The sequence below is a fragment of the Pseudopipra pipra genome, chromosome 5 (assembly GCF_036250125.1).
Source record: "Pseudopipra pipra isolate bDixPip1 chromosome 5, bDixPip1.hap1, whole genome shotgun sequence".
NCBI lineage: Eukaryota > Metazoa > Chordata > Aves > Passeriformes > Pipridae > Pseudopipra > Pseudopipra pipra.
Window position 1 is genome coordinate 55411062 of NC_087553.1, and position 14252 is coordinate 55425313.

The following is a 14252-nucleotide window of genomic DNA, read 5'->3' on the forward strand; positions in this document are numbered from 1 at the left end:
TGAATCACAGAACAGCCAAGCTGAGAGTTTTGCTGGTGCAGTGAAGGTCGGTATGTGCTTCAGCCTTAAGACAGTAATTAATGGATTTAGGATCTAAGGACAAGAGAGGGAAAGACAGTGTCTAGGAGGCAGGAATACCCTTAAACTGGTGCTGCCATCAAAGACTTTCCTGTGAAAATACATTGGGAGTCATAGTAAGGCAGGAGAAAGCCAGAAAGAGCTGAGAGATGTTCATTCCTGTTTCCCATGCAGTTCTTGCATTGCTGCTTTGCCCAGAATCCCTACAGAGCAGAACTCACACAGCTCTGTTAATAACACATCTGATGTGTGAAGCCATCCAGTGTTTACATATCCTAGCTTTTTCTTATTGCTCCCTAAAATGGAGTGCTACATATGATCTTACTTTTCTTGAACTGCATGTTGTGTCCACTCTGAATGAATGTTGGTGGAGTGCATCAAAGTACCAGATTGCTCTGACTCAGTATTTCACTAGCACTGTTTTAGATGACTGTAATTGGTTAGCCTACTGCATTTGGTCTTAATTACTTCCATAGCTGAACAGGATATTGCCTGGTGATGTTTACTATGCTTGGTAATGCTATACAAATTCTAAACTAAACTTTTCTCTTCCATAGGGTAAAAAATTTGTGGTTGGAAACAGCGAATTTGAATTTGAAGCTCCTGTTGATGAATCAGATAATGGAAATTTTTCATTCATGACTAAAGAGGTAAATGCAAAAATATGATTCACCTACCAAATATATTCAGTTCTTCTTCTAAACTGTTCTAGTAGCCACGTGTGTCCAAAATTATACAAGCAATATGGGTTTCCCTTAGAAAAGAAAGCCACCTCTGATAGAGATTCTCCTTTGGCAGTAGTAGTCAAAGGCAACAGCTGTAGCTCAGAGCTCCTGGGGTCTCCCATCAAAATCCTCAATCTTTCTCCTTCATTTCTCTACGTATGCAATCCATGGATTTATGGAACTGTCCCTGGAGGAATTTGAGACCATTACTGTTTTATTCATCACATTTTGTGTAATCTGGTAAAATCATTGAGGCCTCACCTTGAATATTGTGTTCAGTTTTGGTCACTGCAATATAAGAAAGATATTAAGCTATTAGAGAGTGTCCAAAGGAGGGCAATGAAGATGGTGAAGGGCCTTGAGGGGAAGCTGTATGAGGAATGGCTGAGTGCACTTGGTCTGTTCAGCCTGGAGAAGAGGAGACTGAGGGGAGATCTCATTGCAGTTACAACTTCCTCATGAGGGGAAGAGGAGGGACAGGCACTACTCTCTTCTCTGTGGTGACCTGTGACAGGACCTGAGGGAATGGCCTGAAGTTGTGTCAGGGGAGGTTTAGGTTGTATATTAGAAAAAGGTTCTTCTCCCAGAGGGTAGTTGGAACAGGCTCCCCAGAGAAGTGGTCACAGCACCAAGCCTGGCAGAGTTCAAGAAGCATTTGGATGATACTCTCAGGCACATGTTGTGACTCTTGGGGATGATCCTGTGCAGGGATAGGAGTTGGACTTGATAATCCTTGTGGGTCCCTTCCAACTTAGCATATTCTGTAATTCTGTGAAAATACAAGAATTTCAGTGCTCTCTCTCTCCACATCCCAATTCATTATCTTTCCCATTTTGCATCTGTAAAAATGGGAGTGGTAAGAATGGTAACAGCATGATGTTGTTGGCTACTTAGTAGTGTTATGATTTGGTTATTAAAATTATTAGAGAGATGCCTCTGCCCGAATTAAGATGCAAAGGAGACCATGTCCCCAAATCAGTAGTATGGATTTTTATTTAGTAGTAAATGTTAGGCAGAGAGAGATACAAAGAAATAGGGAAAAGAGAAGGTTCAACAGGAGAGAAAGAGAGTGACAGAGAGACAGATTAAGTAGAAAAAATATCACCACTCTGTGGACTCCAGTGGCATCCCATTCTTCTTCTTGTGGTCTTTTCAGTGGTGAGAGTCCCAGTCTTGTCAAAGTGATGTTTGCAGTCTGAATCTGTCACAGGAAGCCCAGGGCAGTAAGGGATCCCTGGGGGGGGTGGTTCTTATGCTTAGACTAGGTAGAAATGCCCCCAGTACCTCCCCTGGCATGGGAAATTTTACAGAGGATGATATAATACTGGATCACATGACATTTCATGAGCCTTTTACACCTTGTAAGATGTTACAGTTGGCTGTTACATCAGCGCAGTTGAGTCAATTATGGCCCATCAGCAGAGATGAATACCTTGAGGCTTCACATGAATGTTTGGTACTTCCCAGAGGGGAGTTACCACATCTGAGTCATTTGTGTAAGGACAAAGAAACACTACCCCACCTCAGAGGATTTACCTTTTTCCTTATCTTGTTCAGCACCCAGCTTGTAGCCTGAGGTGGTTGGTGTGCACACGCTCAGAAGGCTTGCGCCTTGATTGCTTGAACCATTAGCATTCCAGTCTCTCACACTTGTGGATACTTGTTTTTTTCCTGAGATAATTGGACAATAGTATCACCTTTATCTTATCTCAACTTCCAGTCACAGTCCAAATTAGTAGGCATATTTGGGTAGGCGGGGGCTTTGGTGAGCAGTTGCTTCTTTGCACAGTTTGCTACAGTGGACAAAAGTCTTTCAGTGATTTTAACGATGTTTAAACCACTAATGATTTCAGTTTCTCACAAGTAGTTATGGTTCTTTCACTCTGGTTTATTTTACTGAGAAAGGATATAGTATTTTAAAAATAGTCTATTTTCTAAGCTCAAAGTTTGACTCACAAATGTAATGCTGACTTTAAACTTTATGTCTTACGAGCTCACTAACAGTAGTTTTGAGAACTGATGAACATTCATGTGTCATTTGTGCCTAGCACAAAGCATTTGCTTTATAAAGCCTCTGAATTTTTCTTTGCTCTTTTTCCTTCCCAGTAATTGTTACTGCTGCTGTCTTTCAGCATGAGCAGAAGCTCATGTCTTGGAGCACACGAACCTTGTGATTTGGCTGTAAAATGAGGAGGTTGCACTGCAAAAGATGTGAGAGATTTCCTCTCCATGTGGTGCGAGTCTGCTGTGCCCACAAAAGTAATGGGGCCAGATGGTGTGGGAAGGGAGAACTCAGCAGGGTCAGCAGCTATACTTACTGCATCTGAACAGTACTTTTGCTGCTTTGATACTTATAACCAAGTGTAAATTAAATTAATGATAAGCGAGTATTCAGATATTGCTGTCCCTTGGTACTTGAAAATCCTGATTGTGAAGGATTAGGTTCATTAAAACATTTTTCTATAAATGTATTTGGCCAAGATGAAGAAAAGGCCATAAGGCTTGAGAGAATTTCTAAAACCTTCACAGCTCTGATTATTGAGAATCATAGAAAATGCATGAAATCAACCTTGCCAAATGAAGGTATAAATATCTCTATTTTGTCATCTTTTCCAGTTCTCCTATAGTGCAAATGAGACTCTACAACTTAACTTATCCATAAGAACAGATAAGGTGAAGATTGACAGCAAACTGATGGGTAAGTATGAAATATGAGATTAAAGGGAGGTTAATTACAGTAAACAGAAATCTATTCCTTCATAATTTGGAGTCATGAATAAGAATGTTTGTAGGTTTTACTCGTATCGTTGAAACAAATCTGACAGATCAAAAGTGATTAATACTAAAGTAATGCATCAAACATCAGTGTTGTCAGCAAGTTTGCTGATGACACCAAGCTGTGTGGTGCAGTTGACACACTGGAGGGAAGGGATGCCATTCAGAGGGACCTTGACAGGCTGAAGAGATAGGCCCTTGTGAACCTCATGAAGTTCAACAAGGCCAAGTGTAAGGTCCTGCACATGGGTTTGGAGAATCCCAGCCACAAATACAGCTGGGATATGAAGGGATTGAGAGCAGTCCTGCAGAGAAGGACTTGGGTGTGAAAAGCTGGACATGACCCAGCAATGTGCATTTGCAGCCCAGAAAGCCAATCATATCCTGGGCTGGATCAAAAGAAATGTGACCGGCAGGTCAAGGGAAATTATTCTCTCCTCTACTCCGCTCTCATGAGATCCCACCTGGAATAGGACATCCAGCTCTTGGCCCACAATATAAGAAAGACGTGGACATGTTGGAATTAATACAGAGGAGGGAAGGCCACAGAGATGATCAGAGAGCTGGAGCACCTTTCCCATGAGAAAAGGCTGAAAGAATTGGGGTCGTTCAGCCTGGAAAAGAGAAGGCTCTGGGGAGACCTTATTGCAACCTTTCAGTACTTAAAAGGGGTTTATAAAAAGGATGGGGACAAACTCTTTGCAGGGACTGTTGCGATAGGACAAAGGGTAATGGTTTTACACTGAAAGAAGGTAGATTTAAATTAGATATAAGGAAGAAGGTTTTTACAGTGAGAGTAGTGAAACACTGGCACAAGTTGCTGTGCTGGTTTCAACTGAGATAGTTAGTTTTCTTCACAGTGGCTAGTATGGGACTATGTTTTGGATACCAGAGAAGTGATAGATGCCTCATACCTGGAAACACTGGAAGTTAGGCTGAACCGGGCTCTGAGTAGAATCATAGAATCACAGAATATCTTGAGTTGGAAGGGACCCACAAAGATCATTGAGTCTGGCTCCTGGCTGTACACAGGACAATCTCAAAAAAGCATTTGACCTAGTTGAAGATGTCCCTGCTCGTTGCAGGGATTTAAATAGATGACCTTTAAAGCTCTCTTCCAACCCAAATTCTTCTATGATTCTACAATTCTATGATTCTATGAATTTTGAGATTGCTTTTGCTCTGAAGGGCAGTGCTAATAACAAAGCTTCACAGTTCAAACTTACTTAAGTAGTTTGATTACTATTTTTTTCAATTACCATTTCCCTTTCTCAAGGCACGTTCCTCATAAAATAGGGATCATTTTCACTGCTGCTTATACGGACTTCACCTGAAAGTGAAAAACTGAAATCTCAACTTTTAGCTGTGTCTCAGCTTAGACAGGTTCTGCAGTCTCTGTGTCTGCTAGCAATACACAGAAACATTGTGTGCTTTCAGCTCATTATTTTATTCATTTATTTATATGAAAAAAAAATTATAGCTTAATGATTGGGTATCTGATAAAAATTTCTTTATGAATATAAATTTCTTTATTTCTTTCAACATACAGCAATGAAGCAATTATGTCTGTGAGTCTAGTCCTGAGCTGAAGTAAGAAAGCTCCTTCAAAATCAGTGGAAGAAATCTAGGAGCTGAGACCTACCTTACTGTCCTTTGGACTGAAGTTTAAGGCAGAATATTGCAAAAACTATAAGGCAACACAGTTGCTACTTGTGTGATCAGTCAACATCAGGAAAACTAATACTAATATCCCAAGTAATTTCCTCTGCAGATTGAATCTTCAGACCCTATTTCTCCAGCTGTACAATATTTAAATATATTCCCTTTCTTGTTGGCAGTATAGAACTACGTTTTTAGAAGATTTTCCTTATGTCTCTGTGTGCAATGTTAAAAGCACTTAAAAGAGGATCTGGCATGAATGTTACAGGGAGGTCATATTACAAACTCCCACTGTCTTAATTTCCATTCCAGAGGCTGTCATTTTTAAAGCTGCAAAATTTTGACCAAATATTCCCAACATCTTTTTTTTAAGTCTGGGAAAAACATAAAATCCCACAAAAAGTAGTTAAATTATTAAGGAAATATTATCATTCAGATTGAAATATAGAACCCTTGCAAGAGGGGAATTGAAAAATTATCAGAAAATGTCTCTTCTTATTATAAAAGAGATTTTTTTAAATCCAAATTCTCTCTGTCTTTTAGACTTTCTTGCAATATGAAATCCACAGTGTAATGTGTTTTTATGCATCTTGAAAAGAACTGGCTTTGGGTATATGGTTGCTGCTGAGAAGCACCTTTGAACCTGCCAGTGAAAGAACCCTTTCTTTGTACAACACTTAGTGAATACTAAGTTATGATAGCGTTTTTACATCTCAAGCCATCAGGGGTTCTGAACAGTATGAAATCCAATATATCCCTTTTATCCTTTGTCCTTTTTATCAATGATATCACAGCTGGTATCTCAAGGTGATGGATAAGAGTCTGAATCTAATGAGTGGCCTGCTGCTGGTACATTTAATGAGCTATTCAGTGAACAGGGGGAGTGGTTAAAACTTTAAGGCCATGGCTTTCTCCATTGCATTTATGCAACTGGATGTGAGGGATGTCATAACATTGCAGTGCTGACATTGTTTGCTGAGGGATGCGATAAGAATCCCTGTCCAACCAACGAAGGATAACAAAGTAAATATATTCCCATGCTGTACCTGGTGGCCATGTGGCAGTGTGGGTGAGAAGTGCTGGGTTTAGGAAGTCAAGGGGAAGATTTGTTTGACAATATTACCTTTTCAAGTGTCTGTGCAGTAGCAACCTTTCAGAGAGCTGGAATAAGAAAGGAATCTGGTTCCCACAAAAGCAATTCACAGCACAGATGTGAGGAGACTTTTCCTTGCCACTGTCCACATTGTCTCTTCTGCTTATAAAAGCAAACAGCAACATACCAGGGCTGTCATACTGCTTTTCCACAGCACTACGTTTACATCCAACATAGAGAGTGGATAGCTGACAAACAAACTGTTGGAAATATTGTTTGTTGTTCAGTGACATATCAATGTGCTCAGTCTATGAAGCAAATTATGCTACTCCTGGTTTGTGCAATTCCTTGGAAATTCAAGATAGAGATTGAATCAAATGTATGCTCTTTCATTTTTCATTGTTACAAATAGCAAAGTCCTTTAGTTTTGCGTACACCTCCAATGACTCTCAGCTGTATTTGTGCTGGTAAAGTTACTTGAAATCAAGTGGATATGCTGATTAGAGGTAGGAAGGGTTAAAACCAGGCTTTATCATTGCATCAACTCTTCAGTGTAAGGGAAAGAATAAAAACCTGTTATTATATTAAAGACTGGTTGTGAAACAGAATGCTGAGGGTTTAAAATACATAGCATTTAGAGAAAAACAGCCTGTATGAGATTACATGCTCTCCTGCAAGTGGCAGAGAGACAGGAGCCAAGATTTGGGCATCTGTAATATTGTTCATGCCTCGCAGGGGAATGAGGCCACTGCTGAAAAAATAGCATTCTCATTTTACTTTTTCATTTCAGTAGAAATCTGACATGGTAGTCTCCTGGAATTAGATTTTAAAAGCTACTGCTGTTGCTGTTATCTAGGAAGGTATCAAGTGCATTGAAAATGTTAGTGACTGGAAGGTGGCTTTGCCAGTCTCCCTTCTAGCGTCCTGCTCCTCTGAGAACAAAAGCTTTCTTTAAATAGACATTTTTAATGGCCTTTACCATATGCAATCTCAAAGGGAATTACCCTTGTCCACGTCTGTTTACTTTCCTTTATTTCCTGCATCTTCAAGAATGAGCCTCCTTTGAAAAACAACCAGCATCACTAAGGTTTCGTCAGACATAATGAGCACATAAACCAGCTCATCACTACTGGAAAGGGGAGATGTTGAGTTTCTATCTTGTACACCCCTGTGCTGTTTTCAGCTGGCATAGTTAGTGTTCTTCACAGTGGCTAGTACGGGGCTGTTTTGGATTTGTACTGAACACATTACATGATATGTACACATCTGTGATGACATAGAGATGTTTTTGTTGTTGCTGACCAGTGCTTACACAAATCCAAGGCGTTTTTTGCTTTTCATGCTGCCACACTGGCAAGGAAGTTGGGGGTGTGAGGGAGGTTGAGGAGACACAAGTAGAACAGGTGACCCAAACTGACCAAAGGGATATTCCATACTGTATGGCATCACACTCAATATATAAAGCTGGGGGGAAGGAGGAAGGGTGGGACATTTGAAGTGATGGTATTCATCTTTCTCTTCCTGTGACTGTTACATGAGATGGGGCCCTGCTCTCTTGGGGATGGCTGAACACTTGCCTGTCCATGAGAAGCAGTGAATTAATTCTTTGTTTTTCTTTGCTTGTGTGTGTGGCTTTTTCTTTCCCTATTGAACTGTCTTTATCTCAACCCACAAATTTTCTACCTTTTACCCTTCCAATTCTTTCCCCAATCCCTTTGTTGGGGGAGTGAGCAAGTGGCTGCATGGTACTTGTTTGCCAGCTGCAGTTAAACCATGACAGTGCCATTCCCATCTGTAAGCACATTTAACTCTTGAAAGAGCACAGGAGGAAACCTAGATATATTCTGCTGTTCTGGTAAGTTAAGTTGATTTACAAGACTCAACAAGTGCCAGAGCCTCAGTAGCAGAGGGTGAGAGGCTGTGTGGCCAGAAAAGCAGAGCAGCAAAGAGTAGAGAGAAGCAAGGAAAAAAGGAGCAGAAAAAGCAAAAAAGAAGTTTTCCTCTTTACAATATTCATCTCGCTTTTCCAGGGAAGACAGCACTCACACACTGGGTAGTCTGTGCAACTTGCACACTTCCCCTAGAGAAATGTGTGGCATCTTTTCAGTCCATTTTCTTCTGTGCTAGTTCTCAAGTGCATCTCCGTATGTTTTTTTGCAAACCCAGGCTCTCTGTATGGTGCTGAACCACCCAGCTATGTCTCAAGGCTTTGCATCTATTTGGGAAAATTAGTTTTATTCAATGACTGCTTCATGCTAGAGATTGATGGGGGCCAAAACAAGCTTAGTGTCTGGGAGAGTTGGTGAGTCGTTCATCAGTAAGAGAGGCATGACTGTCAGACATGATTTCTTGGCTCAGAAAAGCTAAAACTAAACCCCACTACAGAAGGAATAAGGCATACATCAGGATGACATTTCAAGACAAAAGGGAAAACAAAAGCAAGAAAATAGAGAAGAATGGAGAAATGAAGAGGTATTAACTTGAACAAAGGATAACACTTCATTTAGTGTTAACATTCTGTTTAGTTCAGGCCTTAGTGATGATTATGGAAAGTCCCAAATGTCCTTGAAACAGCCTACAAAGGCAGGTCTCTTCCTTTAAATCTGCAACTGGCAGAGGTCCCATGCCACCTGATGTCTGTCTCTACTGACACCCATGCAGAGTCTAGACCCTTCCACATCTGACTAGTGGTGCTCCAGGAGGATCTGATTTTTTAACTAATCTTTGAACAGTTGTATGAGTTATTGACATTAGTCAAAGTAAGGACTTTGTACTTAAATGCTTTGACAGTGCCTGAGTGACAAAAATATATTTGGGTTCTACTTGATAGTTTATTCATAATCTGCACATGGATAGATTTCATGTTTTTCCATAGATGGAAAAATTATGTTCTCTCAACATGATTCAGGGTTAAAGACAGAATATGCATATCACTCACAACTCCACTGAACTTTGTACACGGAGTTAGATTTCCTTCTTAAAGCACACTGAGTATCCTTAAAACAGTGGGAAATGCTAAGTGCATTTATTGTTCATCTTTCAGTGACTCTGTACAACTGCTCTTATGGACGAAGCGACTGCAGCTTGTGCCTCGCTGCCCATCACGACTATAGGTGTGTCTGGTGTGAAGAAGAGGGGAAGCCCAGCAAGTGCGTTTATGAAAAACTCTGTCATGCTCCTCCCACCAACACATGTCCTCCTCCAGAAATCACTCGCGTAAGATTGCTTTTTTTCTCTCCCTACCGGGAATATTTTTCAGGAGAAAGCATCCAAGAAAGCTCATACTGAAAGGCAGTTTTTTTTCTAGCCTCTGAAATAGCTGAAAGGAAATAATGTCAATAGTGATGTGTGCGAGAGATTTGTAAAGACTCAAAATAAGAGACTGAATGGAGTCTTTGAGACTCCTTGTTTTTCAAGCCTTGTCCTCACTGTGCCAGAAGCCAGGCTAGCAGTGTACACTTAAAATGTGGCACTTGATTCTCAGGAATTAGCATAAGTTTTTTCTCCCCCAAAGTCCTTTATACCTGCAATAAGTCTGTAAGAGAGGTTTACTGCTCCTGCAACTACAGACACTTAACAGGCTCATTTACAGGCTTCAAGTTAGACTTTAAAATAGTATTTAATAAGGGAGCAGGTTGTTTCTGCATCACAATGTTTTCCAGGTGTCAGTGATATTTTCCAGTCCACATCAGAATCAAACCCAAGACTGTAGGATTTGAGAAGTCAGACAGGCCAAATGTGCACCCCTGACTCAATCCGCGATTGGAGCATTCACCCAGGGTGAGAGAAGAGTGTTGTCCACCTTGGTGGACCAGCAGCCAGAGGCAGCCATGTCTCTGTGCTCAGACTTGCTTAGACCTAAGAAACTGATTTTGATGGACCAGATGTTAAAGTGCAACCTCCCTCTTCTTGATGGTATACTGGCAGCCCTCCAAAGGTGAAGACCCGAAAAGGTCCTGCTGGAGGTGCTCCAAGTATTACATATGAAAGCAGATTAGTCTCCCAACAAACATTCTGATTTCAAGTGCCTGTTTGGGCCATATTTCAGTCTGAGGAGTCCACTGCAACTGCAGAATCGTCTCTGTCCTCATTTTATTTGCAAATTACTCAATTAGCATCAGCCCATGTACTGCAGCACTCTACCATGAGATGCAGTAAGGAAGATCAGGGGACTAGAGGAACTTTTGAAGACACTATTTGGGGCAGCACTGTGTGTTAGGAAGTGAACCTAAAGGGAGAAAATAATGGCAAAAAAATGCTGGAAAAGCTCCATGGAAGGATTGTGAAAGGAACGCAATCCATTTGCTTTTCAAAATCATGGTGCTTTAGTGGAGGAAGCAAACTTAAATCAGAATAAACCGGAGGCAAGAGTTTTGTACAAAGCAGTCTGCCACAGGAGATGTGAAATCTGCAGCTGATGAATATGGGTTCTGATTAATCATCTAACCAGATGATTAATTAACCTAAAAAAGTTACATAGCGTGTTTTTGTGTGGGTCCTACAAGAAACATCTACATTTCAAGTGTGGGTAAGTTAAAGTAGCTTTAAATAATATGGAAGAGCAACATGGTCACTGCAGTATTTAATTTTGCTTTTTTTTTTAACTTTCCTTCATGCAAACACAGATTGAGCCAAAAACTGGACCACTAAGTGGTGGAATTCTTTTGACCATAATGGGATCTAATTTGGGAATAAAAGCAGAAGATGTAAAAAGTATAACGGTGGCAAACAAGGAATGTCTTTTCAAAGAGGAGTTCTACTCTGTTTCCACAAGGTAATTGATGGAAACTTTTCACAAGATTTTAGAAGAAAAAAGGAAGTTCTGGATGATCTTCTTGTGGTTTCAAAAGGTTACCAGTAGAAGAAAGAACTACTGTGATATACCTGCAATATTTCATAGAAACATATGAGTCTTTATTTAAAATTGTTATAGATTGTAATACAGCAACAAATTTACAATGGTGTACTACCATCCTGCTTCTGATTGAATTTTTTTCCTTACCTGATTGAAAAGCTTTCATAAAGTATTACTGCACATATATCAAGACTATTTATTTGTTTTTAAATTAAAGGCATTCTACATGTACATCTATTCATTAAAAACTTTGCTAAACCTGAACCACAGTGAAGCCAAGCATACAAGATTTATGGCAAAGTAGGCAAAACAAGAGAAAACTTAAATCTTTCTGCTTTAGTCAGCCACAAAGTTTCTTTCATAGGGACAAGGAGGGAACACAGAGCTTAGGTTTAGCTGTAGATGACTAATTTTCATCTCAGTGTCAACAAGTCCATGGATGTTGAATTGCCCAAGCAAGTTGGTAGATGTTTTGCAGATTGCTTGTCACACTCTTAAGCCGTGCCAAAAATTAAAACAGAGTGCCTAAATTCTTCTAGGTGGATGTCTAGCTGTTTGCTACAGATTCTATCAAGCACCTAATTTCAAGAAGGAAATACCCTTTTGATATTAGCTGATGAAAAGCATAGCATGAAGGTTCAGTAGTAATATTAGGAGTAATGACACACTGTAGGCAGTGGGATTTTTCTTTCATTCACTTTTGATATTTAAAGCTTCAATTGAAACATTGGCTTTCTTTCCCTTTAATTTATTTAAAGTGTAACACAGTAACGTTTTGCTATTCTTGTGGCATGTTTTGAAAGGGATTTCGAAGATACCTAGCTGATTTTTTTTTAGCTTCTGAAAAATGGTTAACTTTAGTCAATTTGTGTATCAGTTATTTAGAAGCTTCTCAGGCCCCTAGGACTGAAGAATGTAAAGAATAGCTGTTTATTTCTTACTACTTCCCATTTTATTGCCATCAATCCCACATTTACATGTACTTCACTATCCATAGAATTACAAACTTTCTTACAGTCATCTTTTCCCTTTCCTTATTTTCAGTGTTTGCAAGAGCTGCACTGAATTGCAGCATAGTCTTACAAGAATTTCCTCAGCCTCTTGGCTTTTTCTAAAGCTTTTTGATATTTTTAAATACATGGAAAGGAACCAAAACTGAGATGACTGGTTCCTTGTATCGTAGCAACATTACTGGTTTCCTAAGTTCTGGCAGTGTAGTAATGGGTGAGAACAAATGCAACTTGCATCATGTCATTTATCAACAAACTAGTGGGTTTTGAAGGATGTTCTCCATTAGGGAAGCCTTAAAAAAGAAGTTATTAAAAATCTTCAAGAACATATCTATAATTTGCTGTCTTTATCTTCCTTCATTCTTGTATTTTATTATTACCTTTTTTTATATAGTTAAATTAAAAAACAATTATAAGTGCCTTGTCTTGCTTCTCTATCCTTCTTCAGTAAAAAGCTAGTCTTTTTAGAAGACAGTTGCTCCCGTGAGCAGCAAGATTCAAGGCACTTAAGGCTGCTTTCTGGCTCTGCGGTGACTTAATTGTTGGCCTTCCAGAAGTCTGTTCTCATTCTTTGTAGTTTTCCATTAGTAACGTGGGGGAAGGGAGGCGATGCCAGCGCTGCTGAGAGGAAGGAGCTTTTCTCAATTAAAATCCCTGCTACAGTGTTTCCCCCACACATCCCCTGCCCCGGCCCCTGACTGCTTTCCCTAGCTTGACATATGGTAAGAATTCCTCCAAAGGAACCGTTTCCTGTTTCTGCCTGACAAGAAGATAAAACTTCCAAGAATACAGTAGAGAGATGATGAGGAACAGGCTCAGGCAGCCATACACATGCCAGGACATGCAAGAATTTGGAGAATTTTGTCCATTTGCCAGTACCCACGAAAAAAAGTCTGGAGTGATCTGCAGAGGGACTTGACAATCCTTTTATTATAAGTCCCAATTTAAGTACATTATGCCCAGTAATTTGGAGTTGTTGAGGGTTTTTTTCTGCTTTGAGATTTTTTTTTAAAGCACTGCTTAGGGAAGATTAGGGAGTGACAGAAATGAGCAGTGATCCTCAGGGTGTGTCGTATATGAAACTGTCTGACTGCACAGGCTCCAAGCATTATATGCTTCCGTATCTAATTATTTTATCAGCTCTGCATTAAGCATTTGTCCCAGTTTTCAAGTGCATCGAATCCTAATTGCCTTTTATATGCTTTCATTCTGTGGGTCACCTGTTTGAAAAAAAAATTAAAACATCCTAGCTATCACTCACCAGCAGTGTTAGTTAAGGCAGTGTTTTTTTGGCCAGCGTTCCTTGACCTCTGATTTTGTGCGTGTTATCTGAAAATTTATTTTCAGAGAACAATAATTCTGAGCGGATTTTGATCATAGGTGTGAAAAGGCAGCATTTTGAAGCTGAAAGATAGCAGGACACACAACAAAATTATCAGCAGCTAAAACACACAAAATTTTAACATAGCTGATGATCTGATGCTTGCATCAAGCGGGTGGGGGCCCCTTGAGTTTTTTAAACATCACAAAGTTCACTGTAAACCTTGTGTTGGGTTAGAGAGGTTCAACTTTGACTTACGGGCTGAATTTGAGCCTTCTGTAGAAGGCACCTCTACTAACAGGCTGCCAAACTAGCTGCTGTGTACAGTTCTCAGGTTTCAGTTTTCTGAACCTTTAGATAGATGAGCAAACTATTCTTGGATGATTTTGCCGGGAATCTGAGGCAATGTTCAAGAACATTGTATAGGGTAAAGCAAAGTGAGTGCTTTTGCTGGCAGTGTGTGTGGTAGCTCACATACACTGCATTGGTATTGCAGCTGTACTTCTAGCAGATAAACTTACATTCTTTCTCGATAGGATTGTGTGTCAAGTTGGACCAATGAATGAACCACAACAAGGTCAAATTGAAGTTAACATCAGTGGAAAATTAGGTAAATCACCAAGTGAAGTGCTGTTTACATACCAGGTAAGTGCATTTTTTTTACAGAGAGCTGTTTTATACTTTCTGTATGACTTAAGTTAGAAGTTTACCTATTAAGCACAGAATCGCTTTTGTT

At 39.9% G+C, this 14252-nt stretch overlaps 1 protein-coding gene across 9 annotated transcripts in view; it reads left to right on the forward strand.

Moving 5' to 3' along the window:
- Positions 1-14252, forward strand: part of PLXNB2 (plexin B2) — a 257577-nt gene that overhangs the window by 197587 nt on the left and 45738 nt on the right. For all 9 annotated transcript variants that reach the window (XM_064656177.1, XM_064656175.1, XM_064656183.1 and 6 more), the window contains 5 exons: positions 636-728; positions 3420-3501; positions 9374-9546; positions 10956-11104; positions 14053-14161. In XM_064656177.1, coding sequence (XP_064512247.1) covers positions 636-728; positions 3420-3501; positions 9374-9546; positions 10956-11104; positions 14053-14161 — 606 coding nt within the window. The remainder of the gene's footprint in view (positions 1-635; positions 729-3419; positions 3502-9373; positions 9547-10955; positions 11105-14052; positions 14162-14252) is intronic.